The sequence below is a fragment of the Pogoniulus pusillus genome, chromosome 23, assembly GCF_015220805.1.
Source record: "Pogoniulus pusillus isolate bPogPus1 chromosome 23, bPogPus1.pri, whole genome shotgun sequence".
Lineage (NCBI taxonomy): Eukaryota > Metazoa > Chordata > Aves > Piciformes > Lybiidae > Pogoniulus > Pogoniulus pusillus.
Genome location: NC_087286.1, coordinates 1,208,165 through 1,227,553, shown reverse-complemented (window position 1 = coordinate 1,227,553; position 19,389 = coordinate 1,208,165). Strand labels below are relative to the sequence as shown.

General features: G+C 53.1%; 1 protein-coding gene across 2 annotated transcripts; it reads left to right on the top strand.

The window, feature by feature from the left end:
• Nucleotides 1-559: 559 nt before the first annotated feature.
• MRPL3 (mitochondrial ribosomal protein L3) lies at nt 560-15,889 on the top strand. Of its 2 annotated transcripts, none has more exons than XM_064162323.1 (10): nt 560-685; nt 3,991-4,169; nt 5,890-5,981; nt 7,521-7,619; nt 8,452-8,551; nt 9,455-9,515; nt 10,972-11,080; nt 13,255-13,332; nt 14,271-14,348; nt 15,378-15,889. In XM_064162323.1, the coding sequence occupies exons 1-10, from the start codon at nt 609-611 to the stop codon at nt 15,525-15,527; spliced, it is 1,023 nt and encodes a 340-aa protein (XP_064018393.1). In that variant the 5' UTR covers nt 560-608; the 3' UTR covers nt 15,528-15,889. The 2 variants fall into 2 exon arrangements, with proteins under 2 accessions (XP_064018393.1, XP_064018394.1); XM_064162324.1 differs by lacking the exon at nt 560-685 and adding an exon at nt 3,578-3,615.
• The last annotated feature ends 3,500 nt before the right edge of the window (nt 15,890-19,389 follow it).

Here is a 19,389-nt window from a genome sequence, read left to right as displayed (position 1 = left end):
CTGTGTGTCAGCCTGCCCCTGCTCCTGTGTGCCAGCCTGTCCCTGCTCCTGTGTGTCAGCCTGCCCCTGCTCCGGTGCCAGCCTGTCCCTGCTCCTGTGTGCCAGCCTGCCCCTGCTCCTGTGTGCCAGCCTGCCCCTGCTCCGGTGTGCCAGCCTGCCCCTGCTCCTGTGTGCCAGCCTGTCCCTGCTCCTGTGTGCCAGCCTGCCCCTGCTCCTGTGTGCCAGCCTGTCCCTGCTCCTGTGTGCCAGCCTGCCCCTGCTCCTGTGTGCCAGCCTGCCCCTGCTCCTGTGTGCCAGCCTGTCCCTGCTCCTGTGTGCCAGCCTGCCCCTGCTCCTGTGTGCCAGCCTGTCCCTGCTCCTGTGTGCCAGCCTGCCCCTGCTCCTGTGTGCCAGCCTGTCCCTGCCCCGGTGCCAGCCTGTCCCTGCCCCGGTGCCAGGGCGCGGTGCCCGCAGGGGCCAGCGGGGAGCGCGATGGTGCCGCAGGACCTGGTTCGGGTTCCCCTCCGGAGCCTCAGGGGTAACTTCCCGCGGGCCGGAACCCTCTTTCCGCGGCAGCACGGAAGGGTTTCAGCGCCGCACGGGGCACGGAAGCGGCCGGCGGTGGCGGCATGGCGGCGTGGGGGCTGCTGGCGCGGCTCGGGGCCCGCCTGCGGGCCGTGGCGGCGCTTCCTCCGCCCGGGAACAGGTAGCTGATCGGCCCGGGGGGGCCTCGACCCGGCGATGAGGCTGGCGGCCCCGGTCCCTTCCCCTCGGCGGCCCCGGTCCCTTTCCCCTCGGCCGCCCCGGTCCCTGTCCCCTCGGCGGCCCCGGTCCCTGTCCCCTCGGCGGCCCCGGTCCCTTCCCCTCGGCCGCCCCGGTCCCTTCCCCTCGGCCGCCCCGGTCCCTTCCCCTCGGCGGCCCCGGTCCCTTCCCCTCGGCGGCCCCGGTCCCTTCCCCTCGGCGGCCCCGGTCCCTTCCCCTCGGCGGCCCCGGTCCCTTCCCCTCGGCGGCCCCGGTCCCTTCCCCTCGGCGGCCCCGGTCCCTTCCCCTCGGCCGCCCCGGTCCCTTCCCCTCGGCGGCCCCGGTCCCTTCCCCTCGGCGGCCCCGGTCCCTTCCCCTCGGCGGCCCCGGTCCCTTCCCCTCGGCGGCCCCGGTCCCTTTCCCCTCGGCGGCCCCGGTCCCTTCCCCTCGGCGGCATATTCGGTCTCGGCCGTTCGGCGAGGCCTCTGGGTTCATAGCCTGTAGGCAGCAGCCGAGTATCTGGCTGCGCCCCGCTGGTAGGACACGGATTTGCTGGCAGGGCACTCGGGTGCGGGCAGTAGCCGCAGGCTGCAGGGCAGTGAGGGCGGCACAGGTGTTGGCAGCCAAAGCCTCTGATTCACAGCGGGCATAGGCTGCTGTCGGTCGCCTTGGCCTGCTGGTATGGTAGCCACGGGCGTTCACTGGCCAGCGTTCAGCTGCAGAGGCAGAGGAGCATTCAGGCTTTCCTTAGCACTCGTAAAAATGGTTGCAGTTCAGTTAAGCTGCTGTGGCTGATATCAGCACACCTAAAGTTAGAGAGTTAGTGGCTCAGGAAGGCAGCTCAGGCAGTGTGAGCTGGCAGCACAGAAGGCCAAGGGCAGCCTGGGCTGCATCCAGAGCAGTGTGGCCAGAGAAGGAGAGAGGAGATCCTGCCCCTCTGCTCTGCTCTGCTGAGACCTCACCTGCACTGCTGGGTCCAGCTCTGGAGCCCTCAGCACAGGAAGGGCATGGACCTGGTGGAGAGGATCCAGAGGAGGCCACAAAAATGCTCAGGGGGTTGGAGCAGCTCTGCCATGGGGACAGGCTGAGGGAGCTGAGGGTGTGCAGCCTGCAGAAGAGAAGGCTCCAGGCACACCTTAGAGCAGCCTGCCAGGACCTGAAGGGGCTACAAGAAAGCTGCAGAGAGACTGTTTGCAGAGGGCTGCAGGGACAGGACAAGGACAATGGCTGCAAAGCAGAGCAGATGGAGATTGGTTGTGAGGAACAAGTTCTGCAGCAGTGTTGGAATACTGCACCAGGTTGCCCAGGGAGGTGGCTGGGGACCCATCCCTGGACATATTTAAGGTCAGGCTCAACAAGGCTGTGGGCAGCTTGATCCCCTTGAGGATGTCCCTGCTGAGTGCAGGAGTTTGGACCAAATGCCCTTTGGAGGCCCCTTCCAACCCAGCCCATGCTGTGGTCTCACCTGTGCACAGTGTGACCAGCTCTGACATCAGCCCTGCTTGTTGAGGGCTCTGTCAGGCTGGGCTGCAAGGAGAGAGGCTGTGCAGGCACTCTGCTCCCCTCTCCCAGTGTTTGACTGTCCAAGCTGAGTGTTTGTCCTTTCTGTCGAGTTGGGTCCCCCTTGTTCAGTTGATGCCAGTTCTCTCTCTCCTGGCATGCACTGCAGCAAACATGGCCTGGCTCTGCCTTGCCACTGACTTTCTCCCAGGCGTTGGAAAGCTGCTGTCAGATTGCTCTTAACTCTCCTCCAAACTAAGCCCAGTTACTGCAGTCCTTCTTGTAGGACAAGCCCCTGTGTTTTTGTGTACCCTTGCTGGTCTCATTTATGCACACCCCTGTTGTACATGAATGAGTTGTGCCAGCTCTAGACCCCAAAATGGATTTAGCATTGCAGATGTGGTCTGCTTGGAGTGCTGAGGAAAGGACAGGAGCTGCTTCCTGTGGTCTCCTGTCTGCATGCCTGTTGATGCAGACTGCGGTCAGCCTTCCCTGCTGCCAGGAGCCTGCTGGCTCCTGTTTGACCTTTTTGCAAGAGGCTGTCCCATCTCAGGCAGGGGGCTTTGCATTTCTCCTGTATGAAGCTGACCATGTTCTGTGTTGGCCAGTCTTTCTGACAGCAGAGGGACAGGTCTGAGCATTGTTACCTGCTCCCTTTCGGTTTATTTGCCATTTTGCTCCCTTAAGAGGTCACTAAGGAGAAGTTCCCAGATGGATTCCTGAGGAACTGTGCTTGAAACTGGCCTTATGGTAGAGTGCAAGCAGTTAACTGAGCCTTTTTCAGCCTGGTTGTCTGGGTTCTAATTTAAATCCCCAGAGACTCAGATAAGTTTGGTAGAACCAAGAACAATTTTATAAAGTGCCCTTCCCTCTTCCCCTTCTTTCCCAAAAGAAAGGGATCAGATGGAGAGAGAGAGAAGGAAGCACAGCCAAAGAGATGAATCTCACTGATTTGGAAGTTAAAGAGTTTAACAATAGCTTAAAAAGGTGTCTGAAGTAGGGAAGTTACAAAGGTTAGGGAAGAGAAAATAGCAAATACAGAATGTATAAACACAACCCGAGTGTGCTGGTGATGGCCACGTGGTGAAACGAAGAGAGACCAGGGGCAGGTGGTGATGGTGGTAAGCAGGGAGTGCAGAGAGAGTGAACAGGAAGCCCCCCTGCCTTCATGGGACAGGCAGGGGGAGTGAGCTAACCAGCACCTGGTGGTGTGCAGACCCACCCCTGGGGAGGGGTCAAGACCACCTAGGGTCAGGTTCAGGGTCACTCCCCCTGGAGTGTTAACCCTGTGCACTGGTGCTCCAGCTAGGGTTTTCCTCACCTGTGCTATAACAGCCCAGCTTGGATAGAAGGCTGCCAGCAGGAGGTTGTGATGAAAGCCTCCCCAGAGTTGAAGTAAACAGCTCCTTCTGCTGCCTCTTTGTGTATAGAGGGAGTGGGTTTTGTCACAGAAGGAGTGGTTGGTTGATTTGTGGTAATTTGGGTGCCTGCCTCCATCTTGGTGTGCTTTAGAATTATTAAAGGAAAAAACTAAGTTAATAAAGAAAATGTGAGAGAAAAGTTAGAAGTTAGCTAAGGGCAGGATAAATATGCAGAGTGAGATCAGAGCATGGTGAAGTGGTGCTGGCCAGGAGCAGGCAGCTGGCTTGCTGGTGGTCGGGCATTGTGTTGTGGGCACTGTGTTATGTCATGTAGTGTGCGTTCTGCTGCAGGCATGAGACACTGCCTGAGCTCATAAGAGACTTAAAACTTCTTCCCCTGGCTGGAAAGGGAGAAGCTGAGCCTTGCAGCCAGGCACATTAACAGTGCAACGTGGTGGCATGAACATCTCTCTGAAGAGAATGTTGAGTTCCTCAAGAAGGTGACAGCAGAGGAGTACCAAGCTCAGACAGCCAGCAAGCTGTGCCCTCTAAAAGATGAGCCATGGCCACTACACGAGTGGAAGCCAGGTGAGAAAGTCTCCTGAAATACCAAACTCAGGCTGAAAATGCTGTTTTTGTCTGCTTGTGTTCAGTACCTTCAGGATTGTGTCTTGTGTTTCTCTTTTTGCTCTGCTAAGTCATCCAAGCACACCTCCTGACATCCACTGGTTCTCTAAAAAGCATTTGAGCTATTTCCAGATGTTTGGTCCAGGTCAGCACCTGGGCAGTCCCACTGCAGTACAAGGATCAACAAGACTCCCCAGAATATCAGGGGTATGGAGTTGAAGTGTTCCTGTAATTATTGCTGAAGTGTGAAGGAAAAGTGCAGGCTATCACACACCTCACGCCGGTCAGGCAGTCGTGGCACTGGGAATCTCAAGTCAGCAGGGACCCGTGAGGATCATCAGTCCCACTCCCTGCTGCACACAGGACCACCTAAAACTAAACCATATGACTAAGAGCACTGTCCAGGTGCTCCCTGAGCTCTTGAAGGGCTTGGTGCTGTGATCACTCTCCTGGGATCTTGTTCCAGGTGCCAGCAACCCCCTTTTTCCCATCTGCAAAGTCTTGCAGACTGAAACACAACCTAAGGATTTTTGGGTCTCCAAAAGGGTGACAGAAATTGACAGCAGATTGCTGAGTCTGCAGGTCTGTGACAAGATCCTCAGGTATGGCAGTGGAAACTGGGCAGAGAGCATTTTCCAAGCTTTAAAGCATTTATTCTTCCTCTGTAGTGTTGTGTTTCCTGTCACATGGACTGTCAGAAGCCAGGCATAACAGACTGCCCTTGCTGTGCAGTCACTCACAGACAGGAATACTCCCCAGAGTGGGCTGGGGAGGAACTTACTGCAGTAAACTTTTGACTAGTTAGTTTGGTACAAGTGAAACCTGTGTGGTTTCCTTTAGCAGCCCAAAGCCAGCAAAGCCCTGATTAGCCTGAGCTTCATAAGGAACTGGTGTGTGTGGAGCTGCACCCAAAGAACCCCCAAGCTCAGCAATGCTTTGGTTAGCCTGAGCTTCATAAGGAACTGGTGTGTGTGGAGCTGCACCCAAAGACCCCCCAAGCTCAGCAATGCTTTGGTTAGCCTGAGCTTCATAAGGAACTGGTGTGTGTGGAGCTGCACCCAGAGACCCCCCAAGCTCAGCAATGCTTTGGTTAGCCTGAGCTTCATAAGGAACTGGTGTGTGTGGAGCTGCACCCAGAGACCCCCCAAGCTCAGCAATGCTTTGGTTAGCCTGAGCTTCATAAGGAACTGGTGTGTGTGGAGCTGCACCCAAAGAACCCCCAAGCTCGGCAATGCTTTGGTTAGCCTGAGCTTCATAAGGAACTGGTGTGTGTGGAGCTGCACCCAAAGAACCCCCAAGCTCGGCAATGCTTTGGTTAGCCTGAGCTTCATAAGGAACTGGTGTGTGTGGAGCTGCACCCAAAGACCCCCCAAGCTCAGCAATGCTTTGGTTAGCCTGAGCTTCATAAGGAACTGGTGTGTGTGGAGCTGCACCCAGAGACCCCCCAAGCTCAGCAATGCTTTGGTTAGCCTGAGCTTCATAAGGAACTGGTGTGTGTGGAGCTGCACCCAGAGACCCCCCAAGCTCAGCAATGCTTTGGTTAGCCTGAGCTTCATAAGGAACTGGTGTGTGTGGAGCTGCACCCAAAGACCCCCCAAGCTCAGCAATGCTTTGGTTAGCCTGAGCTTCATAAGGAACTGGTGTGTGTGGAGCTGCATCCATGCTCTCTTTCCATCCTCAGATTCCATCAGAGTTGGTGTTGTTGCTGTAAAACTGGGAATGATGCCAATGTGGACCAAGTCAGGAAAGAGACATGCTGTCACACTGCTTAAGGTAAGTCATCATGGATTTGAGCTCCTGCAGTGTGTGAAACTTCACACTTTCACATAGTAGGAAGTCCTCATGAGAGGAAAGCCCTGCACAGCACAGCATGTCTGTTCTGTTTCCATCCCAAACCTCCTAGGGGTGATGTCTCTGCCCCTGCAAGTATTCAAGCAGATGGTATGCCTGGTGAGGGAAGTTGGGAGGACAGTAGGAAGCTGGGATTCACTTTCTTTTTGCCACCTGCAAGCACTTTGGGATTAATTTCACCTTGGTTGCAAATCTGAAGCTGCTGTTTCATATTCTCTGCCAGAAGTGAACCAACAGCAGTGAAGCTGTTGGTTGACCTGTTGCTGCCACATGATGAAACAGTGGTGTGGAGGACATCAGGTTTACAGGCAGAAGGAGCAGGAATGAAAACATGGGGTGTTACAGAACCAGAATCACAGAAAGCACCTGCTGGGAAGGGCCCTCCAAGCTCACCCAGCCCAAGCCTCTCCCCAGCACTGCAGCCTCAGCATTAAGCCATGGCCCCAAGCACAGCTCCACAGGCTGCTGCAACACCTCCAGGGTGCAGCACTGCAGCACTGCCCTGGGCAGACACTGCCAATGCTTGAGAAGCCTTCCAGGGCAGAAAGATTTCCTAAGGTGCAGCCTGAGCCTCCCCTGCCTGGGCAGCTTGGAACCATTTCCCCTGCTCCTGGCCCTTGGCACCAAGCTTTGCTGCTGCACACAGCAGGGGATTTGCAGATGTTGCTGACAGAAGCTGGCTGTAAGAGTTGGTTTGATTGCTCAGGCATTTATGAAAGCACAGTTGGCATTTTAGTAATAGCTTTTCTCAGATAAGCCTTTAATTGTTTGGATAAAGAGTGTCTGTGGTGAAAAGGCAACAGACTGCTGCTTTGAGGCTGCATCTCCCATACACAGAAATTAAAGCAGAGGCTGCCTTTGCTTCACTTGTTTTGATAGTCATAGGATCACAGCATGGGCTGGAAGTGACCTTCAGAGCTCATCCAGTCCAAACCCTTGCACTCAGCAGGGACAGCCTCCTCTACAGCAGCTTGCCCACAGTCCTGGCCAGCCTCACCTGCAATAGCTCCAGGCATGAGTCCCCAACCACCTCCCTGGGCGACCTATTGCAGGGTTCCAGCAGCCTCCTGCTGCAGAACTTGTTCCTCACAGCCAATCTCCACCTGCTCTGCTCTGCTTTGCAGCCATTGCCCTCGTCCTGTCCCTGCAGCCCTTTGCAAACAGTCTCTCTGCAGCCTGCTTGTAGCCCCTTCAGGCACTGGCAGGTTGCTCTTAGGTCTGCCTGGAGCCTTCTGCAGGCTGCACACTCCCAGCTCCCTCAGCCTGTCACCATGGCAGAGCTGCTCCAAACCCCTGAGTATTTTCATGGTCTCCTCTGGAGTCACACCATGCTCTCAAAGTCGGCAAGTCCAACCATTAACCCTACTCTACAAAGTTTACCTCTAAGCCATATCACCAAGCAGCACATCTAAAGGAGCTTTTAGCTGTTAGACTGAAGTCAAGGTTGTTTCTTTCCTTCAGGTGCAAGATTGCCACGTGTTGAAATACGTTTCCAAGGAAGAGTCGGGTGAAAAAAGACCTCTGCTGGTTGTTGGAGGCAAGAACGCATCTCCGTTCTCTGTGAGTGCAGCACTGGGTGTGGTTGTGTGGGAGTAGCTGCTCCTGTGGTGATTACCCAGTGCAAAAGCAGCATCACTGGGATGCTTTGGAGCTGCCCTTGGGTCATATCCCCCTTGCTGGTGCTGATTCTTGGTTAAGAGAATAACGGGAATTTTGTGCAGGGTTTGCCTCTTGGTTCTCTAGGAGAGCTGTGGGTTTAGGGAGCTGGTTCAGAGTCACAACAAAGCAGCTGGTTTATCTGCAGTCTGCCTGGTTGGCTTCCCTGCAGACTTCCCTTTTCTGATCTCAGTAATCTTCACAGATCATTGAGTCCCAGAGTGCTTTGAGTTGAAAGGGACTTTAAAGGTCATCTAGATCCAACCACCCGTGGGATTAAGTAATAAAGTAACAAGAAAGCCTCAAAGCCAGATTCTGAGAGTCATAGATTGGGTTGGAAGGATTTTAAAGATCGTCTGGTTCCAATCCCTGTGCAATGGGTAGGGACACCTCCCACCAGCCCAGGTTGCTCAAGGCCTCATCCAACCTGGCCTTGAACACCTTCAGACAGGGGACATCCACAGTCTGCCTGGGTACCTGTTCTGGTGATCTCCACCCTTGCTGGAAAGAGCTTCTGGCCAATCTCCAGCCTAAGACTCATTTATTAGGTGTAGCTGTGGGGCAGCTGTGAGGACTGGAGATTTAAATCCATTTCATAGAGCTAACTTGCCAGGCTGCAGATCAAGGTGAAGTGTGACCTACCTTGTTTCTGCCCGTGGTGGTGGCAGGCTGTAATCACTGTGATCCTTAGGTAACTTAAGATCACTTTGTTCTTCATGGCTGTTCTTTGCTACAGAAGTCAGAGTCTGCAATGGAGATTTTCAGAGCAGCTGGAGTGCCACGGAAACAGAAAGTGACAACCTTCAGCGTGACAGAGGATGCCCTCATTAAACCAGGTGATGGTTTGGAGCTGCTGAGTACTGCATGCAGAACATCATCTGCTGTTTCTAGGCCTCAGCTAGGTTAGGACCTGTGCTTCACTTCTGGTCTGTATGAAAAATTCACAGAATCACAGGAGTTGGAGGGGAGCTCCAGAGAGCATCCAGCCCAGTGCCCTGCCAGAGCAGAGTCACCCAGGAACACAGCCAGGTGGGCTTGGAAAGGCTCCACAGAAGGAGACTCCACAACCTCTCTGCTCCAGGCTCCAGCACCCTCACAGTGAAGAAGTTTTCCCTCCTGTTCCCCTGGCACCTCCTCTGCTGCAGCTTGCCCCCAATGCCCTTTGTGCTGCCCTTGGCCACCCCTGAGCAGAGCCTGGCTGTGTCCTCCTGACACTGTCCTGCACAGCTCTAGCACAGCAGTGAGGGCAGCCCTCAGGCTCCTCTGCTGCCAGCTCCCATCCCCAGCTGCCTCAGCCTGGCCTCACAGGAGATGTTCACTGCCTGCAGCAGCTTGGGGGCTCTGGGCTGGACTCTCCCAGGCAGTTCCCTAAGGTCCTCCTTGACCTGGTGGACCCAGAACTGGACACAACTTTCCCCTTTGAGAAGTGCTGGAGTTTTTAAGTGGAGCATGTTCTGTTTCATTGCCAAGCTTGTTTACTCTGAGTCTTAACTAATGGAACATTTGAGGGTTTGTCTTTTTTGCTGTCTCAAGTGCAGCATATATGAGTAAAGCCCCAAGCTTTCCTTGCTGCTCACCTGAGAGAAGGAACTGAGAAATGTGCTTAAGTAGTAACTAGAAGCATCTCTTTCAGTCAGTGAGGTTGTAAAGAGTGACGAGGGACATGTGAAAGGTAATGCCTGGGTGGTGCTGGAGGATTCCAGCACTCAGCTGACCTGCTCTCTCCTCTGCCCCTGCAGGTACTCCTCTGTACGCCGCTCACTTCCGCCCCGGGCAGTTTGTGGATGTCACTGCTAAAACGTAGGTGCCTGATACTCAGCTTTCCAGCAGGCTGCTTGGGTTTGCTTTCTTCCCTCTCTCTTGGGATCCAACTGATGGCTCACAAAAGCTGAAACACAGCTGTAAGAGCTGTGCAGGAAATAGAAGTCCATTCGGCTGCTTGGCAGAAAACACCAATTTGCCTTCCATTGCTGAGGCTGGCTTTTGGTTTTCACAGACTCACAGAGCATCAGGAGTTGGAAGGGACCTTGAAAGCTCATCCAGTCTAGCCCCCTGCCAGAGCAGGGTCTGCCAGGGCAGGTCACACAGGAACATGTCCAGGCATGCTTTCAGTGTTTCCAGAGAAGGAGACTCCACAGGCCCCTGGGCAGCCTGTTCCAGTGCTCTGTCACTCTCACAGGGAATGAATTTTCCCCATGTTTGCATGGAGCTTCCTATGCCTCCCACCAGTGCCCCTTGTCCTGTCACTGGGCACACCTCAGCAGAGCTGGCTGCAGCCTCTGGGCACTCACCTGCACATCTCTATAAACAGGCTCCTCCTCTTCAAGCCCCAGCTCCTCAGGCTGTCCTTGTAAGGAAGATGTTCCACTGCCTTAGTCACGTCTGTGGCTCTGTGCTGGACACTATCTGTCAGTTCCCTGAGGTTCTTCAAATGAGGGCCCTAGAAGTGGACACTTCCAGATGTGGCCTCACCAGGGCAGAGCAGAGTGGGAGAATCTCTCTCGACCACAGCCCTTCTAATGCAGGGTGCCCTTGGTCTTCTTGGCCACCAGAGCACATTGCTGGCTTAAGGGCATCCTTCTGTCTGCCAGGATCCCCAGATCCTTTTGACCTGGGATTGTTTGGTCTGCAGAAGGGGAGGCTGAGGGAAGGCCTCACTGCTCTCTACAGCTCCCTGGAAGGTGAATAACACTATGGAGGTTCTAAGTCTGCTCTGCTTGAGTTTGAAGCCACTGCCCCTCATCTTGTCACTGCATCCAGTGTTGCTTCATCTCGAACTGGGCTTTGGACCCCGTTGTTTTTCAGAGCTCTCTATCCATCATGTTTAAGTGCTCTGGAAACACACATTTCCCAATGTCACAGAACTAGCCAGGGAATACTTCAGTGCAGTCATCTCCAGTTTTGGTGCTTGATATTCAGCTGCTTTCCAGTTGAGTTCTTGATGGGTTTTTTTGTGGTTCTTTTGTCTGCTTCTGAAAGCTTCATTAGGATACCTCATACTGGAGACACAGAAGGGAGCAGTTTGTGTTAGGCTTTTGGCCTGTTTCACCCTGTTCTGGTGCAGAGCAGTTTTGAGTCTTGCACTAGAATATATTTATGGTTGGCAATGCAGATCTCAGGGATGTTTTTAATGCATTCTTTGCTCTGCTGAGCTTTGCTACAAAAGATTGTGAGCCTGACTGAAGTGATTGATGAGTACTAGGAACTCGAGGTCTCATTAACCCAGGTTTGTTTACTACTTGTTTTTCCTTTGCAGCATTGGCAAAGGATTTCAAGGTGTGATGAAAAGGTGGGGGTTTAAAGGTCAGCCTGCAAGCCACGGACAGACCAAAACACACAGACGGCCTGGAGCTATTTCAACCAATGTGAGCATTCTGAGCTGCTCTGGTAACAGTAATCTTAGAAGTGCTTAGTGAAAAAGAGCCACTTCACAGTGCCCAGCACAGTTCTAGAGTCCTCAGCACAGGAAGGGCATGGACCTGGTGGAGCAGGACCAGTGGAGGCTACGAAAATGCTCAGGGGGGGCAGAGAAGCTCTGCTATGAGGACAGGCTGAGGAAGCTGGGAGTGTGCAGCCTGGAGAAGAGAAGGCTCCAGGCAGACCTAAAAGCAACCTGCCAGTGCCTGAAGGGGCTACAAGCAGGCTGCAGAGAGACTGTTTGCAAAGGGCTGCAGGGACAGGACGAGGGCAGTGGCTGCAAAGCAGAGCAGAGCAGGTGGAGATTGGCTGTGAGGAACAAGTTCTGCAGCAGGATGCTGCTGGAACCCTGCAGCAGGTTGCCCAGGGAGGTGGTTGGGGACTCATGCCTGGAGCCATTGCAGGTGAGGCTGGACAGGGCTGTGGGCAAGCTGCTGTAGTTAAAACTGGTGTTCTCCAAAAGCCATGCTTTACAGCAGTGTAAAGGGGGCAGAAGGGAGGAGATCCAGTACAGCTTGATGTGGGCAGATGTCCAGGGCAGAACTGCTCTGGAGCTCTCTGGTCACATCCATTAGTAACTTGGGCAAGTTTCCAGTTGCTCCAGTCTGTGGTGTGGGTGACAGCCTTGTGCTTACTGGGAAAAAAACTCTTCTGGATTTTCAGGAACTGGGAGTATGGGCTGAGGGCAGACTTTGCTCTGAATCTATGCACAGGAAGCACTGAGCAGAGCTAGAATCCCTTGGCTGATCTAACTTGCTTGTGACAATGCTGTGATTGAGGTGAACAGCTCAGGTAACATGGAGTAATCCCTAACCATCAGCATGAAGGGCTTCACATCACAGAGCCTCACAGTGTGTTGGGTTGGAAGGGACCTTAAAGAGCATTTGGTTCCAAGCCCCTGCCATGGGCAGGGACAGCTTCCACTAGAGCAGATTGCTCAAGGCCTCATCCAACCTGGCTTTGAACACTTGAAAGGTTGGAGCCAGTTGAAAGGTTGTTCCAGTTCCTCACCACCCTCATGGGGAAGAATTTCTTCCTAAAGTCTAACTTAAATCCAGCTTCTTCCAGTTTGAAGCCATCATCCCTTGTCCTGCCACTCCATGCCTTTGTCAGAAGTCCCTCTCTGGCTCTCTTGTAGCCTGCTGAGGTACTGGAAGGCTGCTCTGAAGTCACCCCAGAGCTTCCCCTTTTCCAGGCTGAACAGCCCCAACTCTCCCAGCCTGTCCTCATAGCAGAGGTTTTGCTCTGCCATGAGTGCTCTTCTGGACCTTCTCCAACAGTTCCATGTCCTTCTTGTGTTGGGGACTCCAGAACTGGACATGCTGCTTCAGATGCAGCCCAGCTCAGGGCTACTTTCTGAGCTGGCAGCACACTTTGCTGGCTCATGTTGAGCTTCTCCTCACCCAGCACCTCCAAGGCCTTCTCTGCAGCACTGCTCTCCAACCATTCTCTGTCCAGGCTGCGTCTGTGCTTGGGATTGCCCCAATCTAGGTTCAAGACCTTGCACTTGGCCTTGTTGAACTTCATGAGGATGGCTTGGGCACATCAGTCTGTCCAGGTCCCTCTGGATGGATCACTTCCCTCCAGTGTCTCAACCACACCACACAGCTTGGTGTCATCTGCGTAGTTGCTGAGGGTGTCACAATCCTACTGCCTATGTTGGCAACAGAGACATTAAGCAGTGCTGGTCCCATTGCTGATCCCTGAGGAGCACCACTTGTCCTCTGTCTCCAAGCAGGCACCAAGCCATTGACCATTAGTCTTGGAGTGCAATCATCAAGTCAATTCTTTATCCACTGAGTGATCCACCCATCAAATCCATGTCTATCCAATTTAGAGGCCAGGATGTTGTGGAGGGCAGTGCCAAATGCTTTGCTGAAGTGCAGGTAGATGCCATCAGCTGCTCTTCCCTTGCCCACCAGCACTGTTAGCCTGTCACAGAAGCACAATGCTGTAAGTATGATGCTGGTTCAGTGATTATAATGACAGGTATTTTCAGCACTGCTCCCTCGGGCTGCTCCCTCAGCCTGCTCCCTCAGCCTGCTCCCTCGGTGCTCCTCCTGAGTTTGTAAATGCACCTCTCAAACTGACCTGGGGGGTTTTGGGCCCTGTTTTTATCTAGAAAGCTGGCAAAGTCTACCGTGGGAAGAAGATGCCTGGTAAAATGGGTAACATCTACAGGACTTCCTTTGGGCTAAAGGTGAGTTCTGAGGGCACTGGGAGATGGATGTGGTGGCTGCATTGCCTGAGCAACGTGGCCAGGTGCTGCTATACTGTCTCATGTCTGTTAGAGTGGTGAAGTGAGCAGGCTGGAATGACAGGAGCAGAAACGTGTGCCTTGCAAATAAGCCACTTGAGCTCCTTTTGCACAGGTGTGCCCTAAGGAGGATGTTGTCAGATAATTCCCAGCTAATGTGGTTTGCACTGTGCTGTCCCTTCAAGACTGCCTTGAAGTGGAAAAAAAAATAGCAGCTTTTGGTGACCTTCAGTTCATGTTTTCATGCCTGTTCCAATTGCTCAAACCCAACCAAGGCTGAGCTGGCCAAAGCCCTGGTGTGACAAACAAGGTGTTGCACATGGATGTTCAAAGAGGGGGTGACAGCTTCAGTGTGGGTGCTGATGTGCACAGAGTCCCTGGACTACTCCAGCTACTCTGCCTGGGCTGAAGGCAGCCTCTGCAATGGGCACCAAAAAGCCTCTGGTTTGAAGGGAGGGGGCGGGGTGGTGGTGCTGCTGTGTGCTAAGCAAAGGAGGTTTCAGAGCAGACTGTGCCTGTTCTGTTGAGCAGCTCCTACAATGAACAACTGGTCACAGTAATTTGATGAGCATACCTGGTTTAATTTACAGCTGTCATACCAGGGAAGAGAGACTTGAGAGCTTCTCACTGCTCAAAGGCCTCCCAGAAGTGGCCTGACCATAAGCCCTTTGAAACTGGTTGCTAGAGCCCTGCAGTGGGAAGCTGTGCACTCAGGGTAGCACCTGAGTGAAGGCTGTGCCAGGGTTAGGTCTGTGCAGAATGCTCTTCCCCACAGTAGCACCTCCAGCTGATCAGGTTGTGCCTTGCTGGGCTCCTGTTTGTAAAGCTGGGCACAGGCTATAAAATGAGCTCAGTGTGTGGTGCTGTTTTCTGTCTCCTAGGTGTGGAGGATCAACACAAAACATGACATCATTTATGTCAACGGGACTGTTCCAGGTCACACCAACTGTTTGGTGAAGGTAGGTTTGAGCTTACCAGTGTTGGTCACTCCTAAGCTCTCTGCAGCACTCTGCCTAGGGAAGGAAAAGCTTGGATTGAAGGCAGTCTGCACATCTTCAGAGCTCCTTCTGTGCTGCTGAATTAAAGGGCAGTGTGATAAGCTCTGTGACAGGGGCAGCTCTGAAGGGTTTGTTCTTTGCACTGGGGCTATGCAGCCATGCAGCACGTGGTAAGCAGCACAGTCACTGTGACAGAGGGACAGATGCACAGACTGCTTTGGGTTGGAAGGAACCCTCCAAGGGCATCTTGTCTAACCAGGGACACCTCCAACTTGAGCAGGCTGCTCAGGGCCACAGCATGTCTGGTCTTGAATGTCTTCAGGGATGGGTTCTCAGCCACATCCTGGGCAGCCTGTGCCAGGGTCTCACCACCCTCACTGTGCAGAACTTCCTCCTGATGTGCAACCTAACCCTGCTCTGCTCCAGTTCCAAGCCATTGCCTCATCCTGTACCCACAGGCCCTTCTGAACAGTCCCTCCTCAGCCTGCCTGGAGGTCCCCTTCAGATCTTGAAATGCAGCTCTAAGGTCTCCCTGGAGCCTTTTCTTCTCCAGGCTGATCAGCCCAAATTCTTTCAGTTTGGCTTCATGGCAGAGGTTCTCCACCCCTCTGATCATCAATGTGGCCTCCTCTGGACACACTCCAGCAGGTCCCTGTCCTTATGCAGGGGGCCCCATAGCTGGACACAGAATTGAAGTTGAGGCCTTAGCAGACCAGAGCAGAGGGGCAGAATACTCTCTCTCCTGCTCCTAGTGGCAGGTACCAAATAATGCTGTGGCAGGTACCAAGTGTTCCATTCAGCAGCTGGGGGGGAGGTTTTCAGACACCTGCTGTTCAGAGCTGGAATTCTTTAGCTGAAAAGTGTCCTAGGAAGCCCTCTGGGATTTTCTTTCTTATGCATGCAGGATGATTTCCTTAATTTCTCTTGTATCACTCCTGAAAGTCTGCTGTAAGGCCTCTTAACCCCAGCCTTTCCCTCCCTGCTTTTCAGGTCAAAGACAGCAAATTGCCCACTTACAAGGACTGCAATAAGAACCCTCCCTTCCCTACCTTTTTTGCTGATGGAGATGAAAAGCTCCCAGAAGATCTGTATGATGAGGAGGTGTTCCAGTTCACAGAGCCATCTATCACCTACGCTTAATGTCCTTCACAGTTGTGTTACTGCCCTGAACTTGGTGATGCTGTATGAAAGTGAACCTGGGAGCTGCAGCCTGCCCAGCTGACCTGACTGCTTCAGACAGGGCCCTTTTGGCTGTCCCTTACTGCTGCCATTTTCAAACCTGTTTTTAGAGCAGCAGCACATCACTCTGCCTCCTCTTTCTGCTCTCTGCCCCAGGCTGTGAACACTTGGACATTTCTGAAAAGCTGTTGTTTTGAAGAAGATTCCCTGTACCAAAGTCTGGTTTGTGGAAAGCATCACAGCAGTCTCTGATCAAACTGCCAAATCTGGGAAGATCTGTGAGGAATAATCCACAATAAACCAATTCAATGCATTGCTCTGTAGCAGCAGCAGCCTAGTTTGTTTCCTTGCTCTCTCAGAGCGAGCTCAGTTTGTTTCCTTGCTCTCTGCGTACTTTAATGTTGCATTGAGCCTAATGTAGCAGACAGGTTTTCTAGAGGAAAGGTGATGCCAACCACTCCCAGTCTCAGAGTACTGGCAGTGTGAGTGGCAAGAGGGTGTTTGGGTGGGAAATGCTCAGGAACTCAGCAGCACCAGACTGTAGTGGCCACCTGCAGGCTGATAATGTCCTAAGGACAGCCAAGCTTCCTGCTCTGTGGTTTCCTTTCTTGTAACCCTTTCTTTGCAAACACGACCAACAAAACAGTCTGCAATTCACAGCAGTCAGGCACTGGCTCCCACCTTCTAATTTATATGCCCCAGTCCTCCACTTAACCCTTCCATGTGCTTAGAGCTGGCTTCCAGAACAAGTTGCTCCGTCACCTTCCCAGGGATGGAAGTGAGGCTGTGACTGGTCTGGAGTTTCTGGGGTTTTCTTTCTTGCCCTTCTTGAAGAATGCAGTGCCACTGACTTTCCTCCAGCTCCATGATCTTGCAGAAATGATGGAGGGTGGCACAGCAGCACTACCAGCAGCTCCCTCAGCACTCGTGGATGTGGAGCAGGGCCCCGGATTTGTGAATGTTCAAGTTCCCACGTGATTGGCAGCCTAGTCCTCACAGCTTGAAGGCTGCAGAGAGAAGACTCAGATTGTAGCTCAGTGACGTCCCAGTGGATGTTAGCCTAGGAAAGATGGTTCCATGGAAAGTCAGGGTACCTTGGTAGCACAGCAAGGAGAGCTTGCCAAGAGCTCCTGCAGCGTTGCCTCCATCTGCAAGAATCCTGTGCTGCTGTGCTGCCTGTGTTTCCTTTGTGCAGCACATCTGCTGCCCCCAGCAGTAGAGCACCTGCTGTAGCTTGTGGCTGGCAGAAGAGAGAGTTCCTTTCTCTCTTAGCTCTCTTCTTTCCCCTTGCCTTGGTAGAGCACAACTGAAGATGAGGGTGAAGAGGTGGCACAGGGGGTAGTTTGCCATGCATCCCTTGAAAGAGTGAAGACTGAGGAGGCTGCCAGCACAGGAGCATGATGGCCCAGGGTAAGTGAGGCCGGTGGCGCTTGGGAAGGCTGCTCCTGGGCTTTGGAGGGAGCTGAATTCCGCAGCAGTCATTGCAATAGCAACTTTGAGCTCTGACTGCTCTCACTATTTAAAAGACTCAAAGCAGAAGAGTGAAGTTCTCTGTCAGGGTCATGTGAAATAACTCTCCCCTCATGTTGACTCTTGACCTGTGAAAGAGCTGTTCCCAATGGTGGCCGTGGTTCAGATGCTTACTTAGTGCAAGAGACAGCTCTGGTCCCTAGCAGCACTTCTGCAAGGAGCTGCTAGACTACGACAGCTGCCAAGCAGCAAGAGCAGAAGTAGCCCGAGGGATTTCTCTTTGCCTGGGCCATGCTGCTCCCCAGAGCTGGGAGTCTTTCATAGCTCTCGCTCTGAGTTTGTTCAAGTGGGTTGCTTTCACACAGCGATGGAAGAGATTTTCCTGGAGGCTGCATAGAGGGCACAGGATTGAGCCTGCAGCAGACATGCTGGAGACAGAGGGAGTGCAGCCAGGCTGGAGAAGGCAAGTCAGCACTACCCAGACTGTTGCAGTGTGGGATATTTCAGAGGTAGAGGCAGAGGCAGTGAGAGCAGCTCCAGGGAGTCCAGTGCATGTGCTCTTTGCCACTGTATTGACTCGCTGCCCTCTTCTTCCTCGTAGGAAAGCAGCAGTTCCTTCTAAGTGCCATTGTTAGGTCACTGCCATCGCAAGGCAAGGCAGTGGCAGTGATGCACCAGAAGAGCAGAGCTAGAGAAAGATTTTGTTTCCACTCAGAATCATTAATTGTCTTTGGTGTCCCTTTCTTTGTGTCTGGATACTCCTGAGCTATTTGTGGAAAAGCCCAGCACAAGCACTTTAGAGCCCTGCAGTCAAAAGAAAGAAAGGGTCCCTGTAGCTGAAGTGCTTGCTAGGTGCAAAGTTTGAAGGCTGGCCTGCCTAGGTAATTCACTTCTAGAAAGTGCAGTTCTCCTGTAAATGAAAGACAGAAGTGATTAATTGCTTTGGAAAATGGGGTTTGGAGAGGGGCAAAGAGAGAACTGCTGCTGGAACCCTGTGAAAAGCCTTTCTACAACTCTTGACAATATGTGCTAGCCTAGGAAAGATGGTTCCATGGAAAGTCAGGGTACCTTGGTAGCACAGCAAGGAGAGCTTGCCAAGAGCTCCTGCAGCGTTGCCTCCATCTGCAAGAATCCTGTGCTGCTGTGCTGCCTGTGTTTCCTTTGTGCAGCACATCTGCTGCCCCCAGCAGTAGAGCACCTGCTGTAGCTTGTGGCTGGCAGAAGAGAGAGTTCCTTTCTCTCTTAGCTCTCTTCTTTGCCCTTGCTTTGAGGGAGCACAACCACCTGCCCCCAGATTTCTTGTCCCAGTATGTAAGGATCCTGGCAACAGTTAGAAGATGGATTGTACTCCTGTCTACCCCTTTCCTTCTAGGAGATGGAAGCAAATGGATGCAGTTTCCAAAAGGCTTTGTGTCGACCAAATAGCAACAGAGGTGAGCACGGAGTGCATAAGGGAAAGGAAACCACCTAGCTCCAAATTTCTTTCTCCAACGTGTGAGGCTCCTGGCAACACTTAGAAGGATGCACTGTGCTCCTGTCCACTGCTCTCTAACAAGAGAAACAAAGGGATGCATTTCTCAAACAGGCTTCTCTCTCGGCCGAATTCAGGCACTCGTGAGCGTGATGTTGTACAGCCTAAGGAAACTACCTAGCCCCAGCTTGCTACTTCCAAAGGGTGAGGATCCTGTGTGCACTCAGAACAATGCATTGTGTTCTTCTCTACCCCTTCCTTCTAGGAGCTGGATGGAAACATAGGCACTTTGGAAATAGGCTTCTCTCTTGGACGAGCAGCAGCAGTAGTGAGCATGAGGTGTTGTGAGTTAACAGAACTAATCTGGCCCTGTTTTTCTTCTTCCCACGCGTGAGGATCCTGGCAACGGCTGCTGGGAAGCACTGTATTCCTGTCTACCCCTTCCTTGTATGAGCTGGAAGGAAATGTAGGCACTTTGGAAATAAGCTTCCTTCTTGTGTGAATTAAAACCGTGGGGACCGTGGGGGGTTACGAGCTGAAGGTAACCACCCAGCCCCAGGTGTCTTTTTCCAGTGTGGAAGGATCCAGTGAAGAGTTGGAATGAGTCATCATATTGCTGTGTGCCCCCTTCCTTCTTGCCGCTGGGAGCAAATGGATGTATTTTTCAAACAGGCTTCACTCTTGCTTGACTTGAAACAAAGCATAGCAGGGGGGTTAGGGGTCAGGAATTAGGGTTAGGGGTTAAGGTTAGGGGTTGGGGTTAGCGCTTAGGCTTAGCAGGTAGGGTTAGGGGATAGGGTTGGGGCTACCAGTCCGCAGGGGCCCTTTAGGGGTGGCTAGAGTCCACAGGGATTGTGCTAAATCCCAGAGGATCCATGGGGG